Source organism: Lagopus muta, chromosome 18 (assembly GCF_023343835.1).
Source record: "Lagopus muta isolate bLagMut1 chromosome 18, bLagMut1 primary, whole genome shotgun sequence".
NCBI classification, from domain to species: Eukaryota; Metazoa; Chordata; class Aves; order Galliformes; family Phasianidae; genus Lagopus; species Lagopus muta.
In genome coordinates, this window is record NC_064450.1 from 4,163,263 (window position 1) to 4,182,540 (window position 19,278).

Below are 19,278 nucleotides of genomic sequence, written 5' to 3' on the forward strand. Positions count from 1 at the left end.
AGCGTAGAAATCTCTTGCCTCCCAGATTTCTCTTACCAACCTGTTGCTCCCCAGCCCTCACACCACCAGGAGGGCATGGGGCTCTTTGGGTGAGGACATCACTGCTGGGCTTGTCCATTAGCACTGCTTTTGGTGGCTGTGAATATAAAAACGATGCCCCAGTGGCAGTCAGGCACCTCTCCCTCCACCCCGCGCCCAGCAAGAAGCCTGCAGCTCTTCCTATTACTTTCCTCAACATCTCATGAAAATTAATTCCTGCAATTAATGGATTAAATCAACAACCCCCCGCACTCGATGAGGCTGAGCCAGATGCACTGTGGCAAAGAGCATGGACATCACCTTCAGGAGGAAACAAGGACATGGGGTGGGAAGTCAGGGGCAGATCAGATGGGAGAGAGCTGCAATGCAACGCTCAGCAAAGCAAAACCCCAACTGACTGCACTTCCATGCAAGCTGCAAAGCCCCTACTTGTTTCTTAGAGATGCTGTTGGATGCCTTGAATCCTCAGATGAAAGAACTAAATTAGGGCAGATTGCAGTTTCCTGCTTTCTGGCTTGTATTTACAGAAATTCTGAGAGATCTGGTTGCTCTCTTTCCAAATAGGAGCTGAAAATAAGGACCTCCCTTCAATTTTTCCCCCTTTCCAAACAATTTGGTCCCACGGCTGGGGACACTCCATCCCCCACATAGTGCTGGGGCACAGCTGCATCCTCAGCGGTTCTGCTCCTTTTTGCCCGTGGATCATTGGTATTTCTTTGCTTTCCTGGGAAATGGCATTGAATAGGGCCTTATCTCTCCTGAGAAAATATTGATCCAGAGTTTTAATGGCTTTCCATTAAGGAGCCACAATGGGTGTCATTGGGAAGGATGGCTCCACCTGATAAGAAAGGGAACACTCAGCTTTAAAAGGGGTTTTCGCCCCTCCACGAATTCTGCCAAAAAAAGAAAAAAGAAAAAGAAAATGAAAAAGAAAATGAAAAAGAAAATGAAAAAGAAAGAAAGGGGAAAAAAAGCCATAGATTGCATTGCTCTTTTCACTCAGTTGCTCTGAGGACAGATGTTCAATTTGTTAACTTCCCCCAGGGCTCTGCTTTGCCGAAGGGTGAGGCAAGGAGAGAGGAGATCCAATGCATTGGTGCATTTTGGGAAGTCTTTCTAAAGGGGGGGGGGGGAACATCATAAGAAAGGCCTCCCAAAAAGAAAAAAAAGGCACGACACGGGGGAGACAGGACTCAATTAAAGCAAGACCTTGAAAGACACGAGCCAGCAGCGCAGAGCGCGGGTCCATTAGGCATCACTGTCAGGCGGCGTGCCGTGCTTAACGGAGCTGCGTGGCAGCTGAATCCATCACCTGGGGAAATAAACAACGCTGCTTACATCTTCAGCAGCTCCTTGATCTAGCGATAAACCCGTAAGGGGAAATAAATGGGCTTCTCTTCCCCGGACTGTCCACATCGGGATGCAATTTGCCGTTTCACCTGGCTGCTGATAAGCGGGGGATTGGGAGGGAAAAGCTGCTTAACGATTTCCTAATAAAGCCCCTGATAAATGGAGCAGCCCTATTCCCTCCATCCTGGGGTGACTGACAGCCCAGACGGCTGCTCCATGCAGCTGGGCATTGGTAGGACGTGCTGCTGGGCCAACAGTGGTACGCTGCTTGGGGACACCTCATCCCAAGAATTGTCCCTGGCACCCATTTTGGCAAAAACCCGGCCAATTTGGGCAAAACCCAAAGCTCCTCACGAAGCCCAGTAGCCCACTGTATGGGAAGAGGTGCCTGCAGCTCCTCTGCAGGTAAATCACAGCACCTCAAAGCCACCCTGCTGCCTCCATGCCACATTTAGGGTGAGCAGACCCATCCCCAGGCGCCAGGCCCATGCTGACATCTCCCCATGGCATTTCCAATTGTTTGATTTTATTCTCTCTCCTGACAGTTTTTCTTTTCCCCCCACCTGCACCTCCCTGCTGGGAATTTATTCTTGATAATTAGCCGTGGTAATTAGAATCTCTTTCACACGGCAGCGCTTCAGCTTCCCTCTGCATCTCTTCCATGCTCCTATGTGATAAAACATGAAATTAATGCCTGCGTCGTGCTCAGGTCTCCCATCCTGATGGACAGAAGTGCTGCCCAGGATGCTGGATAACCCAGAGCACTGCTGCAACCATCATCTGAATGGGGACCCCTGAATCACACCAGCTCCCCATCACGTCGCTATTTACGGTGACAGCAACCAGAGTGAGTGAGCCAGCTCCTATTTTAGCTTGTAGAGAACAGCCCTGACAGTGGTAACAGGGGCTGATGGCACCTGGCTGCTGGACTGTAGTTGCTGCCTTGAGAGCTGTCCGGAGCCAGCTATGGGATCCTGCTCTTGGTATAAAGCAGGTTTTGTTTGGTCCTTGTGGCACTGGGGGCTGAATGACTGGGAGTGTGCTTCTTGCCATGCCCCCAGTGCCTGGCCTGTGCTGCCCCAGCCCTGCAGTAGTGTGGGCAAGCAGCTGCTTTGGCACCAAGATAGAATCAGAATCATTAAATCTTTGAGGTTGGAAAGTCCGATAACATCCTCCAGTCCAACCCCAAACCCTCCCCACCATGCCCACTGACCACATCCTTCAGTGCCACATCTCCACGGTGCTGGAACACCTCCAGGGATGGTGACCTCCCTGATGCCAATGCACTACCAGATGAAAAGTGCCAGGGAAAGGCACAAAGGATTGGTGTTCATCTCTGCAAAGAGAGGCTTCCACAGCTTTTATTTACACACACGCCTGCTGCAAGACACACAAATTACTTAATCAATCCTTTCCCTTGTCGGCGTCACCGGCTGTTTGGAAGCTGCCTGCACGGCGTTGCACTGAAGGTGACAAATGGCTCCTGGATAACAGCACTGGCTCTGGGCTGGGGGACAGCAAGAGCAGCCTGGTGCCAAAATGGGGCTCCATTCATCCTGCTGAACCCCTGCTCTGTCACCCGGAGCCAGGTGGGGACAGTGCTCCCAGATGACACCGTCAGGCTGGGATGAAGGGTTATTCCATGCATGGTACAAGTGCCCAGTCTGCAGCTCGCAGCTGTGCAGCCCACTCCTGAGCAGCAGGAGGGCTGAGCACTGATCCTGCAGCACCGCTCCATGAGAACCTCCCAAACCCAACCAGCCTGCTCACCACAGGTCCCACTAAGCCAGGAAAGGAATCACAAGAAGCATCAAACAATTCTCTAAAAGATTATGAGCTTAAAGAGAAGCTAAAGAAGTGAAGCTGCTGCCTGGAGCTCTTGGCCTGGAGCTCACCTTTTCTCGCAGCTGGTTGGGAAGGCAGGGGCTGCAGCACTGGGGGGATGCAGGCACAACGTTGCTGCTGCAGTTACTCTGCCTTACATCTGCCCCCACCTTCACTCCATGCCAGTAACATACCAGCTGCTGCAGCACCTCCTCCTGCCTCAAACAAGGAGAAGCACCGTGCCACCACCTACACAATGGTGCACAGCACCCTGCACAGCCCTGAGCCCAGCATCCCTGTGCAGCCCCACACAGAACTGCTCAGCCCCAGCCTTGTGCTGCAAACCGAGCCCCTGCTGCTTGCTCCCACTGCAACCTCTGCCCTCAGGTTTTGCCCTCCCCGGCCAAGGAAGGGTCCCCCAGCACAGCCCAATAACTCCTCACAAGAAGGGCTGGGTGTTTTTTGTTCCCTTTTAATTCACCACTCATTCTGGGAAGGGGAGGAGGGAAGGAGAGAAGGAGGGGGATAGAAAATAAATAAATAAAACAACCTCGGATGCTTCAAGAGAATGAAAACCCTGAAACTGCAGTCTGCTGGTGGCTCATCCCGTGGATGGAAGAAGGGAAGGGTGATCCCCTCCAGCTCCTCTCCCCGCCACCCCCATCCCAGCACCAACGCGGTCCAGGTGGGTTCGGATGCGGACGGACGATGCGCCTCAAGAGGAAAATGGAGCCGACCATCGGGACGTGGCTTTTTGCAGCCCAGCACCCCCGGCTCGGCACGCATCCCGTCCTGCCTCCCCAGCTATTGCACGAGCTTTGAGATAAAGCCACCGGCGGCACACAGTGCGTCACCGCCATGGGGCCGAGTCACAAGCAGTCCCTGCACAGAGCCACCTGGCCCTCGCGGTAGTCGCGGCAGGGGCAGAGGCGCCGGTACTTGGTGTTGTGCCCCGCGCAGCTGAAGAGCAGCGGCTCCTTCTGGAGGTAGCACTCGTGAACGTTCTCTGCCACTGCCGGGTAGAGATGGTTCATCTCGTACTCGGTGCTGTCGCAGGTGATGCTGAGCCTGGGAAGGAAAAGAAAGGTGGGGAGGCTGCTGTTCCAGGGCGAGGAGGCTGCCAGGTACTTCGCTAAAGGTGATGCTCAACCCGCCTTTCCATGTGATAAGCCTTGGGTTGGACCTTTGCTGGACACAGGATCCGTGAGTGCTTGGCACCCTTTGACCCCACATCAAACCCCAAGCCCCATGCAATCAACCCAAGCCTTGAGTGGACCACGGACATCCCCACTAAGAATGTTACACCCTGCCCAGAGAGGTCTGCCTGCTCTGCACACGATTCCACAAGCAGATGCCATCCCCTGGAAGTGCACCCAACCTCAGTGAATGTTCAGACGTCCCCTGGATCAGCAAAATGGGGACACACACCCACAAAAACCCCATGGGAAGCAAAAGCTGCCCCTGCTCTATGCCTCCACGGCTCCCCCAGCCCATCCACAGCTGCCCTGGCTCCAGGGATGGGGGGCACAAAGGGAACACGAGCCCTGGCCCTAATTCATCCTATAAAGCTGTCACCAGGGCTCCAATCGCCTGCCTGGCCGGCGTGACGAAAATGGTAATGTTGGCATCTTAATTGTCCACAGAACTGCCAGGAGCCTGGTGGCAGATTTATACTCTATTAAAACTTCACCGCTGTGTGTTCAAAATGCAGTTTTCAGAGAGAAAGATGTAAAAAGGACAGAAAGGGAGAGAGCAGGCAGGAGGTGGAGAGAAGCGGGGTGGAAGCGGGACAGCAGCAAAATGCCAATGCCATCACTGCTTGTGGAAGCACAGAGCTGCTGGAGCAAGCATGGGGCTGCCGTGGCTGCAAGGGGCTTCTGGGGACAAAGGACACGAGGACAAGGGGAGCTGGGGATACAGAACTGGAGATTGGGGGCCCCCTCCAGCAGCCCCCCCACGTGTCACCGCCCCGCTGAGGACACTCACTGCAGAAACACCTCCTTCTTGTTGAGGAACCTGAAGAAGGTGGGCTCGCACACCAGCCCACGGCGGCGGCACGTCTCAGTGCAGGCATGCTGCCCCTCTGACAGCCACACCTGCAGGGAGTCTGCTGGCGGCCAGGCGTGGGGGTCCCGGCGGGCGCTTGGGGACCACACCAGGTGGGTGGCGTTGGGAGACAGGGCCAGAGGGCTCGGAGGGCTTTGCATAGCGGGGCTCTGGGCCTTGGCAGGAGGTGGAGGGGATGGCATGGTGCAGAAATCCTGGAAGGGAAGGGAATAGGTCAGTGCTGGAAGGGGAAGGGTGATGCGCAGGTGTGGGGCTCGGCAGGACTCAGCATCCCTGGTGGGGACACCTCACAGGCCCAGCAGTTCCTCCCCAGCATTTCTCCCATTCCTCCCCCAGCATAACAGGGACGGTGCCCAACCTGGTGCTGAATGTAGGCATGGATCCGCTCCAGCATCCCCTCACAGGTGTACTCGTAAGGCAGGTAAGGGTCCACCTGTGCAGGGGAAGAGCACAGCACTGAAGCAAGAAGCAGGCAAAGCCCTGCCCTGCTCCAGCTCTGACAGCAGCACCTCGAGGCATCGAAGCCCATGGCATGTTTCCCATCACATCACCACTGCACGTTCCTCAGCACCCAAAGCACAAAGTCAGGGATGGGATGCATTTCCCATTATCACTGCTTTTCCTATCACTGGCCAAGTGGGTGATGCTCCTGCCCTTCATCCTCCATCAGGCAGAGAGATGTGGAGCGACGTCATTCTGCTCCTGAATGAGTTCATCTCCCTTCCCTAAAAATAGCAAGAACCATGTGAGGGCACTGCAGGGATCGGGCCCCCTGTGGGGCTGGGAACTCAGCGTGGTATCCCTCATTCCTCTTTGGAAGAAAATGAGGACTGCAAGAGCTCTGCAAGCAAGAACAGGTTTAAGAGAAAGAGGGTGAAGGATTAAATGGGGTTCAACTCACCTCAATAGGCTCAAATGCAGTCACCTTGCTCCACACCCCAGTTTCCCAAGCAAGCCATTTCTGGCAGCATTTCCCATCCCCCTGCAGGTGCTGGTGGCCAACACAGGGCTGTGGGGACCGTGGAGCAAATATGTCCCCCGCAGCCCCACGTTCCTACCTGCTATTTATGCAGAGCCAGCAGCACTTCAACAACCAGTGTATTTATAGCATGGGTTATGAAACACTGCTGGTCCTCACCCGCTCTTCCACATCACACCTCCCTCCTGAGAGCTGCCCTTGTGTCCTGGTGTCGAAATCAACTCCTCCAAAGCGTTCCCAAACCCCGCAGCATCCCCAGCCCCCATAGCATCACCAAACCCCCCAGCATCCCCAACTCCACAGCATCACCAAACCCTGCAGCATCGCCATCCCCACATCTCCCCTCATTTTCTATCCCCTGTGGGATGGGCTGGGCAGGTTCTGGAGGCCGCCTTCCCCTCTGCATCTCTGCAGAGCCTTATGAAAAGGACGGATGGTAAGTAAAAAATACCCCAGATAATTCATCCGGAAAACACTGCTGCTTCTATTTTCTGCACCTCCAAAATAGCTGTCTCCTTTGAAGCACCTGTCAGAGCCAAGCTCCAAAAGGCTCAGCCTGCCAACAAGATCCCTCTAAGCATCTCTCCACCATAAATATCCCACCTGAGATCTCAGCAAGGCTGGAAATCGCAGCTGCTCTGTCTCATTACAGGTGTGCAGTGTAATTGGTGCTGACACCGTGACAGGCACTGATGCTGCTCAGTTAACCAGGGCCAGGTCTTGCAGCTTTGGGGCTGCAGTGCTCAGCCTTTCACCCCTGCACTCACGACAGCAGTGCTGAGGAGCTTTGCACAGGGTGATGCTCTGCCATTTTCTTGCAAAGGGATTTTGCACCCCTCTCCTGCATGCATCAGTGGGGAATGCAATGCAAAACGCATGGGTGCTTTGGGTTTTTTTTTACAGACCCCATTGGGTATCGCAGAACTGCCTCCCTCTTTCCAAAGGAAAAGGAAGAAAAAAAATCCCTAAGTAAGGAGCAGAAAAATAATGCAATTGTCAGCTGCCCCCCGGCAGCAGGCTGGAAGCACTTGAACCAGCTATTTTCGCTGTGATGTTTAATATGCCACTCTTTCAAGCATAGGCTGAAATGTATAATTTTCCATTATATTCCTGTATATTTGACTTTAATATAATGATGCCTTCTCCCTTCGCTACACCAGAATATTGGGTCTGTTAAATGGCTTGTGCTGGGACAAATGGAAAGAGCTGAAGGCTGAGAAATGGCTGTGCCTGAAAACCTGTCTGCCCTTCTCACCCCAACCTGTGGCAAAGAACTGCAATTCCTCACTGGCACAACAGCAGGGGGTGGCAATCCACCCTCCTGAAAGTGCTCAGCTGAGATTTGCCTTGAAGGTGCAAAGCCAAAGGTGCGTGGTTGGTGGTTTTTAGTGGCATGAGGAAAAGGGAAAAAGGAAAAAAAAGAAAAGAAAAAGGGGGGAGGAAAGGAAAAGGGGACAAGGGGAAAAAGGGGAAAGGAGTAAAGGGGAATAGGGAAAAAAGGAAAAGGGGAAAAGGGGAGAGGAAAATGGGAAAAGAGAAAATGGAAAAGGGAAACTGAAAAGGAAGGAAAGAAAGGAAAAGGAAAAAGAGTAAAACCAGTTTTTAATTCCCAATGTTTCCCAGCAAGGAGAAAAATGCTTTGTTTCAGGTCAGGCAATCTGTTTGGTTTGGTGAGGCAAAGGGAAATGCATCATTTCAGATAGAAGTTTCCTTAGCAGGGCATTTCCAAGCAAAGACACGCAGATGGGAAACAAAAACACATTATTTCATTTCAGTAATGGTGCAATGCAACGTTCGGAGCAAAAGAAATAAATGGCTGGTGATTATTCTGAAGGAGAGATTTGCCAAACAGTCTGAAAACACAACGCCCTGTTTTGCTACCGGAAAAAAGGAGGCAGAAAACAGTTCCTCCCACCTGGCTGAGCACTGAGCTGCCCGTTCCCAACACCCATCAGCTGTTCTCATTTCCTGCTGCAACCAACAGTATTTTAAAAACAAGATACTGAGGGATTCCCAAAGCCAATAATGGGGCTTTTAAAGCTGTAAGGTGGGTGAACTTTTAGTCTTAATTGCTTTGACAGCATCTCTATACAGATATCTATGTTAAAAACAAACAAACAGGCAGATGCTGACACTTGCTCTGCTCGCTCCCTGCTCTGCTTGCAGAGGATATATAGATGGCCTTTAAAAAAGCAAAGGGCAAAGGGGAGTGGTGGGCTGACCCCACTGCACCTCTTGGTGCATGGGAACATCTCCCTGCAGAGCTGTTACAGCACGCTGCTCTGGGTTGTATTCATTTGGGGTGAATTAAGGCTTGGACGTCCTGGCAGCCCCTACAGGGGCATGGACAGCAGCAGCAAAGCAATGGGGATCCTCCAAAACAAGGGTCCTGGGAGGCTTCCCTGCTCTGTGGAGACATCATTCAATAGACCATGAAGCCATATTTCCAATGTAGGTGCCACACTGCAAAGCAAAACGCCCAGAAAACCCCACAGCCGTGCAACCCCAGGCTGGTGCCACATTCTCTGTGCTGCTGCCTCATCCCCGCTCTCCCCCTTCCTCTCAGTGATGTAGGAGATGTTAATTAAGGAAAGGAGGAAGGATGTGTTGTGTCTGCACCACAACTGCATTTGTATGAGCAGCTGACGTGGGAACGGGGAGAAATCCGGAGATGGAGCCGATGAGCCTGCGGCACAGCTTCCTCACAACCCTTCTTTATTTTTGTTACCTTTCCTTTTTTAACAGCGGAGATCACAGCTAGGCACCTACGTGACCTCATCCACACCGACTCCACATTTCCTCACCGCACAGCTGCTCGGTTTGATGTGCTCACCCCACCAGCATCATCACCCCAAAACCTGCGCACGGCCGTCACGGTGAGGGCACGGCTCATCCCAAGAGCAGCAAAGCGGAGATGAGAGCTGTTCTCACCTTGGCACGGCACAGAGGCTCACATTTTGGGGAGCCCTTCTCACCTGGGTCCTCAGGATTGTTTTGATAGCAGCTTCAAACTCCTCGGAGTTATTGTAGTCGACAGTCCACACATGTGGCTTCCCAATGAAGTCCTCGGCGTACGGGTGCTGGGAGGACACCTATAACACAGCACAGCTGCAGCCTCCGGCTGTGAAACTCTTGCAGGTTGGGATGCTCTGCTCCCAGCTCCACCCCCAGCCCCATAATTCAAGTAACTGTAACCTGAACCAGGCAAACCACCCGAAATGGCAAAGCTCTGTGGAAGAACCACATCACAGCTCCAGAAACGACAGCAAATCCATCGCTGCTGAAGACACAGAAAGGTTGGTCGCCAGAAAAGGCAGTGCTGGAAGCTGCATCACCCCAGTGCTATGTCAATGCTCCACCACCCACCTCTCACTGAGCAGTTCGGGGGGAAATCACTCCTTTTTGGTAAACCAAATGCTGCTTTTCCTGCCTCACACTGCTAAAAGGCACCTTGAGCCCTGGGGGCAGGAGGAGAGAGGATGCTGAGCTGTCTTGGAAGGCACTGCAAAGCAGGAGAACCTGCTAGGAGCAGAGCCATGCATGCTTTTCTTTTTGTCCCACTTGATCTCCCTTCCCATTTGCAGCCAGCAGTGAGCACCTCCTCCCATCCTCCACATGAACACCCCAGGGCACTTCAGAACCTTGGGAGCCATTGGGGACAGTGTGGCACAGCCCAGCCGAGCTCAGGGAGTGAGAACTGTGCCGCATTATCCACTTCATTAATAATAAAAGAGGCAATTTTCTCAACCCTTTAACTTTTAAAGAGTTCCTGCTTCGCTTAGATTGAATTCCCAGCAATGGGCAAGACTGGGAGGGGTGTCGTAATCCTGCAGCACTGCTGAGGTCCCCATATCCTCCTCATTTTACAAAAATGCAATGGGCTGAGGGGGTTCAGGCACCAGCAGAACAGCAGCCCCTGTTCCACATCCCTATTTCAGGGATGTGCATGGATCAGCACAGTCGGAAGGGAATGAGCACTGGATTTTGGAGGGGGGTCTGTGAGCATCCCTGCACCACTCTCCCCCTCTGCAACCCCCAGCAGAGCCCCTTCCATCCAACAGATGCACGTTGAGATGATACATTCACATGTTGGGATTTGGAGAAAATCTCTCCAGAGATCTCACTTGGGTGCTTTTCCCCCCAAACCGAGCACTTGCCTCTCTGGAGGTGGGCTTCCCACGGAAGAACTCGTGGTTGAGGGAGCTGTGGGGGGGGTTGAAGCGCGCCTGCAGGAACACACAGCCATTGGCGATGGCCTCCAGTGGGGCTGGACCCTCGTAGGGGAACCCAAAGCCGATGAAGAGCTGTGGGGAGTAAACTCAGGTTGGTGATGTGGAGCTGCAGGCCCATCAGTCCCCAGCCCCATAGGAGAGGCTCCAAATCACCCACCTGCATCCCCCAGCCCTATAGGAAAGACTCCCAGTGACCCAAATCACCCATTGGTATCCCCCAGCCCCACAGGAAATGTTCCCAATGACCAACAGCATCCCCTGTGCTGCTCTGTGCAGCAAGCCACTATAGCAGCTCCATGCAGCTCAGCATCCCATAACTTAAATGTGCTCAGAAGCTACTCCACATCAGAGGGAAGCTTTACAACTCACGGCCCAGTGGGGTGCTCATAGCTGTGGAAGCTGCAATGCTCACCCATAGCTACCAGCATCACACCCACCCTGCACAGAGAAGCTCCCATGCCCCCAATAAGGAGGGCAGCAGCCCACCTTCGCCTTCCTCAGCAGCTGCTGGAACTCATGCTGTGGCAGCAGCCCGTGGTTCTTGACGAAGGCTGGCACCTCCGGCGGCCGCTGCGTCTCGTAGTACACAGTGCCATGGATCTCCATGTACTTGTTGAGGATGGTCAGGAATTTCTCCTTGCCCTGCAGAAGGAAACAGCACCCCGATGCCAGTATTAAGGATACAGACTGCTGGATTGCAGCACACTGAGTGCAGGGGGTTTGCAAAACCAGGGCTATCAAGCTGGGATGCGGATGGGTGTGTGAAGGGATGTGAGGATGTAACAGCCTCACATCCCACCTAACAAGTCCCTAAGATGCTCTTACTTGGGTTTAATCCTCACGCCTGATTTATTACCTGGAAAATCAAGGGGGTTATCATTTTTCTTCTTTGGAGGCTTTTGCTCTCCAAAGCAGCCTTCGATTTTAACAATTTCTCTATTGCTCTTTTCTTTTTTTATTATTTTGCTTGGAAGAACACAAAGGGGCAGTGCTTTGGATGCTGTATTTTCAGTTTATTCCTGCCCTAAAAGACCAGACTGGGAGGGAAGGGGGAGGTATAAATGAGGAACCTGGGAGAGCTGCGCACGCTGCCTTAACGCCTCTCTGAGCACTGCATTTCTGCACTCAGCCACACATCCCAGACTTCTCTATGGCTATCAGCCAGATCTGCATACAGAGCAAAGAAGTCAACCAGCTCTCTCTGGTCAAGTAAGCTGCAGGGTGCCATTGTATGGTAACACCCAGCTGGGCACCATTCTGATAGCGATTCCCTAATGCAAAGGACTTGGGGAGATGACAATAAAACACTGCTGGTGGGAAGAACCAACCTTAAGCGAAACCCCAATGCCAGTGTGGGGAAACAGGTGTAATTCATGACTTCTGGCTAAAAGAGGCAAACGTTTGCAATGCTAAGGCAGGCAAATGTTCATTTTAAGTCTCCTGAGTACCTCCCCAAATCGAGCTAACCTAGATGGAGTGCAACCTGGCCTGTATATCTGGCAAGCAGAGCACAGGCAGGGAGGGCAGACCCTGTTCCCTGGGGGTGCTGAGGCCCCAAGAGGCAAACGCGAGGTTTTAATGCAAAGGGTGCAGCACCGTACCTGCAGCTGGAGTATCACCATGGAGCACCAAGGGGAAAAAAAGAGAAGAAAGAGTTAGCTGTTTCCTTTTATGCCCTGGAATGGCAACGTATGGATGAGAACGGGACCAGGACACGCTGGGAGCTCCGGCGCCCGCAATCGCGCACCTTCCAGATGCTGGCCTCCTTCCCGTACACCACTGCCATGCTGCTCACTTTGCTGGATTTGATGCGCTGCCGCTCGGTCTGGTTGAGCTCCTCCGACACGAAGCCCATGAAGGAATTGTCCGGGGTGTGCGCTGCGGACACCAAGAACAGATGGACACAGCTGGGACCGCGGCTCCAGAGCTTGGAGGAGAAGCGATGTGAAACACCGGCAAAGTGCCTGAGCCCCCGTGACGGCCCCGCTGCGTCCCTATGGCAGTGCTTACGGAACATGGTCATGAACTGGGAGGGGTGCAGGTTCCAGTAGCCCCAGTTGGTGCGGAAGCCGCGCAGCGTGGCGTATTCCTCATGGTTGTAGGCTGGCTCCGTCCCAAAGGTATCGATGACACGAACACGGCACCTGGGACAGGAGACAGAACCCCATCACCTCCCCGTGCCCTAAATGAGTGGTTTCCCATTGCTGGGCTTTCGTCCCCCTGATGGTTTCCACAACAACGCATCTCCTGAAGACTTGCTAATGCTTTTCCCAATATCCCAGGACTGCTGAGGCTGGCATTAACAGCACGAGAGCAAGGAGAAAAGGGGAACATCAAACCAGAGAGGGAAAAAAAAACAACAAAACAACAAGCTGAATGCGAGAGCAAATGCATTTATAATAAAAGCAATAACATTGCCTGTCATTTTTCTCTCTAATAAAATTGTGCAGGATAGTGGAAGAGATGGGAGAAAACATAATAAATAGCAGGACTATCAGCACTAAATTAAATCGCATATTCTCCTGGCTGCTGATATAGCAGGGGATGCTGACATTTGTCACGGTGCTGAAGGAGCCGGCGCCGGGGCTCTGCCTCTTGCAGGCATCAAAGGCTCCCACTGCCACAGTAGGGTGGGAACCTCTGCTCACCTGTTGTCCTTTGAGGTCATCGAGATCTGCCTTTGCTTGCTAATTAAGGAAAAGTAGAGCACGAGAAAGAAGTGGTGTTCTCACCTGTATTTCTTAAAGGAGAGCCCCATGTGCTGCTTCATCTGCTGGAGGCCGTGGTAGTCGGTGTAGATCAGGTCAAAAGGCAAAGGGTTCGTCAAGGGGCAGTTTCCCCGTCCTGGAGGCACCCCTAAGTTGCTGGAGGGAAGCAGGAGGCACTGATCAGCTCTGAAGAACACGTGCTCACATGATGGGTGCCTCGGAGGGGTCATCCGGCAGCCCCATGGCATCCGTGTTGTCTTTGTTCCTTGGGAGACACAGGGACAGCCTCACCCCAAATATCTGCCCACAGGCAGAGCTCCCAGATGGGCTGGGGTTCCTCTTCTGGTGCTTGGGGGGCACAGAGAACAGCTCTCCGTTCCATCTGCCCATGGATGTTGAGCATATTTACTCATATTTCTGACTTTGTCACAGAGAAGCTGGGCACCCCAGGTTGGATGGGGCCATGGGCAGCCTGACCCGGTGCCTGACTGAGTGGTTGGCAGCCGTGTCCATGGCACAAGGGCTGGATGATCTCTGAGGTCCCTTCCAACTCAAACCATTTTGTGTTTCTATGATGATTCTGTGATTTTGCCCCATTAATGACATAACATAATAAAGCCAGGACAGTCAGACTTTGGGCCTTTGCCTAGGATTCTCAGTCAGCCCCTTCAAATAACCCTTCTCAGCCCCTTTTCTCTTCTGCAGCGGATAAAATGCATTATGAAAATCCAGATAAACCGGATTGACCACAATCTCTTTATCAAGATCATCAGTTACCTTGCCCCAACACGCAGTGTGATTAATCTGGCATGATGCACGGCTGGTAAACCAGCAGCATGCCTCCTTCCCTTTTCAATTACCTCCGTGAACTGATGGATCGCTCTCCCCAAAGCTGTTCCATTAAGTGTACTACTGATGTCAGCCCGACAGCCCATCTGCTTGTCTGGACCACATTTCCTCCTCAGAAAAGAAAAAATGTGACACCTTCCAACTCCAGCAGGTTTCTCAAAGATCCTTGCTACATGTACTTGTGATTTCAGCGCAGCAGTTTGCTCAGAAATACAAATGGTCCATCCCTCAGTTTCAATATTCCTGCTAGATTTCAATTTCCCTTCTAGATGTGAACTCCTCAATTATTTCACAAGAGCAGCATAAAGAACCAAAGTTGTTGGCCCCAAGATGTTGGGGAACCTGTTACTGGCACAGGTTGCCCAAGGAGGCTGTGGGTGCCACGTCCCTGGAGGCATTCAAGGCCAGGCTGGATGTGGCTCTGGGCAGCCTGGTCTGGTGGTTGGCGACCTGCACATAGCAGGGGGTTGGAACTAGATGATAACTGTGGTCCTTTTCAACCCAGGCCATTCTGTGTTGGCCCCAGGAAGCTGGCCCATTTGGTGTGGGTAGGCTCTACCCATCCATCCTTGTAGGTATTTCCTCATTTCTTAGGAATAAAAGATGGGTTGGTGCAATGGGAAATCCATCCTCCAGCCCCATCCCAGCCTGGGACCAGCAGACCAAGGGTGACCTCAAGCCCCCAGGAGTGACCGTGACTCCAGAACAAGCCATCATGGAACGACACCATGGAACCAAAGCACAGATTTTCAATTTAAGGCAAAGAGCTGTGTCTGCAGCCGGTTCAGTGCTCCTGTCACAAGGAATATCAGCACCAGCTCTGGGCAGAGCAGCCAGGTCAGCCGCAGGGGAAACAAGCTGCAATTTTATCACTTTTATGGGCAATTTTACATGACACAGCAGATTGAGAAGATGGCAGGAATAGAAAGGCTCTCACCTCCGAGAACAACCTCAATGAGATAAACAGGGCAGCGAGGAGACCCAGCCCTCTGGGGGACCCAGCCCAATGGTAGCAAGTAGGAGAAGAGGAATTTTCAAGCCACTGAAGATGCCCAGGATGTTACAGAGATACAATAACAAACTCCACATTTGCTCACATACACTCCGTTTTTTCCCTCAGGCACCAGCAATGCGCTCAGTCCCACCACCTGCCAGCTCTCCCCAGCTTGCAGCATCCCTCGTGCTCCCAGCATCGAGTCAGTGTTTTTCCAGCAAAGCTTCTCTCTGTCCTGTTTACTTATCCTTCCTAAACACTTCTTAACCGCTGATTTTAATATTCTAATCATGCAAATCCGGTTTGCAGCTCCTGGGCAGTGGGATTTTTTCCCCTTTCCTCCTTATTTAAACATCCTTTATTCAAGGCTTTCATCATTTGCCAGTTAAGCCAACTAATTTTCTCCTAAGCCCAATTTCACTCATGGTTGGAGTGAGATTTCCATGATTTTCCCCACTCCGTGTCCTATTAACGACGTTTGAAATTACGCAAATAGAACTGACGAGCACAAATGCTCCTTTCTCAGTGAGCATTTCTGAGAAATGCTCGACCCCAGCACTACACCTGGAGGCAACCCCCCCACTGGGACCTGCCTGCAGTGCTGCCCACATCTCATCCCTGCAGCCCAGCTCCCCCCGGTGCTGGCAGATGCGAGCCCAGCTCCTCTCTGTCAGCTGCCTCCACCAGCTGTGCCCACTCCAGAATAAATCTAGAGCAGCTTCTTGTCCTGCTATTTTCCCCTTGTAAATACTTGAATCAAGCAAGGGGATGCATTCCCTTCCTGAGTGTGGGGCAGGCTCTCTGAATTCAGATGATTGCAGGCTTGTATTTACATCCCATTGACCTATTTTCAAATTAACCCAAACTTTTCTTCCAGGATGGGAGGGAATGGCTTTATCTTGTGCCTGGGGAGGTTCAGGTTAGGAAAAACTTCTCTGAAAAAGTAGTGATGCATTGGCTGCCCATGGCGGTGGGGGAATCATCATCCCTGGATGTGTTCAAGAACCATGGAGATGTGGCACTGGGGGATGTGGTCAGTGGGCACAGTGGGGTTGGATTGGTAGTTGGATTGGATGATATTCTTGGTCCTTCCAACCTTAATGACTCTATGACTCAAAATTCAACAATACCCAGCTAAATCCCACAGTGGTTAATAAGGTTATCATAACCTCTCCATGATGAAAGCAGAACTTTCTGCAGTGGCACCAAAGCCAGCCAGCAAGTCCTCATTTGGCTACAAAATAAACATATTTCACGAAGGAGTGCAATTTAACAGCTCAGTAATTCATGCTAATTTATGCACCTTCCTCTCCTACAGGATGAAGACCTCAGAGGTGGTGGAAATCCCTCCCCATCGCTCTCACCCTCATCCCCACTCCTTGCCTGGCACATCTCCAAGCCACCCCTTGTTGCTGCTGGAATTAAAGGGGGTTAACTGGAGTCGATTGAAATTAACTGGAATTGACTGGACTTGACTTCCTGGATGGGAGAGACTGGAGGGAGCCAGGAAGGGATCTGAGCAGAGCTGAGCCCTAAAGATACACTGAGGATGCAATGAGAAGCTAAATGAACCTGCATTTGGAAACACGCTGCCACTGAGAATGGCTCTTTCTAGTTGGAAATACAGCAATGAACAAAGAACCTTCCTAGGAAAGATGAAGAACTGCCTGGGATGGGGAGCAGCAGCAGCTCTGGTGCTGGCAGTGCCTGGGCAGAGCCTACTGCCTCTTGCTACCTCAGCTCAACCACGGTACCCACAGTCAGGGCCACTGCTGGCCATCTGTGTGATGCCAGCACTGCGTCTGCCAACTGCAGAGGGATGGTGATGCCTGCAGCCTGGGATTTCACACGAACAGATGCAAGACAGAAAGATGGCTTTTATCTGCCAGAACATAATTAGAAATGCCTTCAGCTGGACACCGCCTTTCCATTCGAATGGCCCTTTCTGCAGCCTGAGTACACCTCAGCGGCGGTGGAAAGCGCAGGAAAATAGCAGCTCTAATTATGTGTATGGCAGGCAGCGAGGTGGGAGCTGCAGCTTCGGCTGTGGGATGTGGTTCTGGGGCTGTGCAAAGCCTCGTGCCATGCTGTGCCCCACGTGGGATGCCCCTTGCCTCCACCCCAGGGCCGGCAGCACGGAACGAGCACATGCCTAGAATTAAGTGCCTTGCCAAGGTCCATATTATGAGCCCAGGACTTGACACCAGAGCAATTAAGCTCCGAGAGCACTTCGTAAAGCACTGACCCCACGAGGCATCAAATCCCGTTTTCTTCGACTTTCTGTCCTGCCTTATGAGCAGTTAATTTCAAGGGGGCAATTTCAAAAGCACCTTTCAGCACCGCCAAGATCGATGCTCCCCATCACTCCCATTCTCCTCCCCAGCAATCCCTACATGCAGCTGGCCATGCTGACATGATGACAGCCACCGGTGCCCATCATCACATCACATCCCATCACCAGCTGCATTTAGAATGGGGCAGGAGCCCACCATGCCATGTCTGCAGGGGGGCTGGGGAGGTAGAGGCTCAGCTCTCTGCACCCATAGGCTCACAGCGCAGCGGTGCAGCCTGGTGCTGGCTCATTGGGAGCCAGGGCACAGCCGTGTTCCAGCACAGCTAACGAGTGCCCAGCAATTTCTCATGCCCGTTACTGGGTAATCTCATGTGTTGCCTCTTGCCTCACATCAGGAGCTAACAAATCAGCTAACAAATTCACAGAAGAGGACAAACACCTGCACGTTGTTCAGCAGCTCTGGTAGGTCACAGCAGTGTCATTCACAGGTCTCGAATGAGTGGCTAAAAGCTGAAGCAGGAGATGTTGTGTGTCCATAATTCAGCTCTTTGGGAAGTGCTGAGCTACAGGATCTGCCCAACCAGGACAGACAGACAGAGAGTGCAATAGGAACAAAGGGATTAAGGGATGTGATGGGGACATGCAGCACACTGCCCATCGGGGAGGGGAACAACGCACTGGTTTGGGACAGTGCATTCACCTTCAGAAACAGCCCTCCAACTGCTGCCTTCCTGCACAGGAACTTCCTCCTGCCTGCCTGATCCCCAGCACTACAGGCCCAATCCTGACCACTGCCTCCAAGCACTGCTGCATTGCAATCAATACACACACTAGTAATGAACAGCTGCTCATAGGTAACTATTGGCTGAAGCACGCGCACGCAAACCTTTTAGCAATCCCTTGCCAATGATCAATACGTGTATAAAAATCAGCTCAGAAATGCAAAGAGACAAACCAGGAGAGAGGTTATTTCATGCTGAATAATTCACGGGTACCCATGCAAGGCCGTGCTGGGCAGGAGCATTTACAACTCCGAGCTGCAAAGAGAGCAGGGGTTACCAAAGAGAAATGCATAAAACGCAGAGTCAACATTTCACATTTATGGAGCAAAGCATCTCCAAACCAGACTGCTGGCTGCAGGTTGAGCTGCTGATTGCATCCCAGGCTCTCTGCACACCCGCAGCAGCAAAGCCCCCGTTGGGCTTTGGCTAAGCATACGAGATTAATGGTAGCACAGCTCGTTATTAACCACGCTTGTTCAGCTAAGTCTCCTGCTTGCGCCTGTGGTGTAAGGGCTTATCTCTGCTCTGCTCTGAGCCACACTGCCCCACAGCAGGGATGTTTCTGAAAGGTCAGCAATAAAGAGACAGATGCACCAACTCTGCTCAGCACCTCACAAAGGGACCCCTGCATCCAACAGAGGGACAGGACTTCCTCCAGACCCAGACAAGACCAGGAGCCCCATCCTAGGGCAATGCAGGGGCTCCTTCCCCTCATTAAACCACCACCATGAGGCTCTCCATCATAAAACACAAACGAGAACCACACAACAACAAGGACACCCTGCCAGCCATTAACTTCACCCATCCTCGGGCACAGGGACATTATTCAGTGTGTCAGTCCAACCCAGCACGGGGCACAGCATGGAGATGGCTGCAATGCATTCCTGCGCCTTTCTGAGAAGCTGCACGAGGACCAGGATTATAATTTTTTTAGTTAATTAGTCAGGAGCTAATTCTGTTCATTAATTCTGAATGCTGCAAGGGCTGGGTTGGATTTTTTCACTGTGTTTTTTTTTCTTTCTCTCCAAGATCGCTGTTTATTTTTCTCACTCCCTTTCCAGCACGGCTCATTATGCAGCAGAGCTGGCTCAAGCATCACCCAAAATCTTGGCGGCCCACAGGACAACACAGGGCTGTTCTCCATTCACAACCTGCCCCCTC

At 52.2% G+C, this 19,278-nt stretch overlaps 1 protein-coding gene across 1 annotated transcript in view; it reads right to left on the minus strand.

The window, feature by feature from the left end:
* Positions 1–2,812: 2,812 nt before the first annotated feature.
* MGAT5B (alpha-1,6-mannosylglycoprotein 6-beta-N-acetylglucosaminyltransferase B) overlaps positions 2,813–19,278 on the minus strand; it is a 41,379-nt gene continuing 24,913 nt past the window's right edge. The window contains exons 9-17 of the mRNA XM_048964843.1: positions 13,224–13,355; positions 12,502–12,635; positions 12,239–12,369; positions 10,978–11,133; positions 10,417–10,563; positions 9,235–9,351; positions 5,639–5,713; positions 5,200–5,474; positions 2,813–4,281 (exon numbers count right to left, since the gene is read on the minus strand). Of these exons, the coding sequence (XP_048820800.1) occupies positions 4,083–4,281; positions 5,200–5,474; positions 5,639–5,713; positions 9,235–9,351; positions 10,417–10,563; positions 10,978–11,133; positions 12,239–12,369; positions 12,502–12,635; positions 13,224–13,355 (1,366 nt within the window). The 3' untranslated portion in view covers positions 2,813–4,082. The remainder of the gene's footprint in view (positions 4,282–5,199; positions 5,475–5,638; positions 5,714–9,234; positions 9,352–10,416; positions 10,564–10,977; positions 11,134–12,238; positions 12,370–12,501; positions 12,636–13,223; positions 13,356–19,278) is intronic.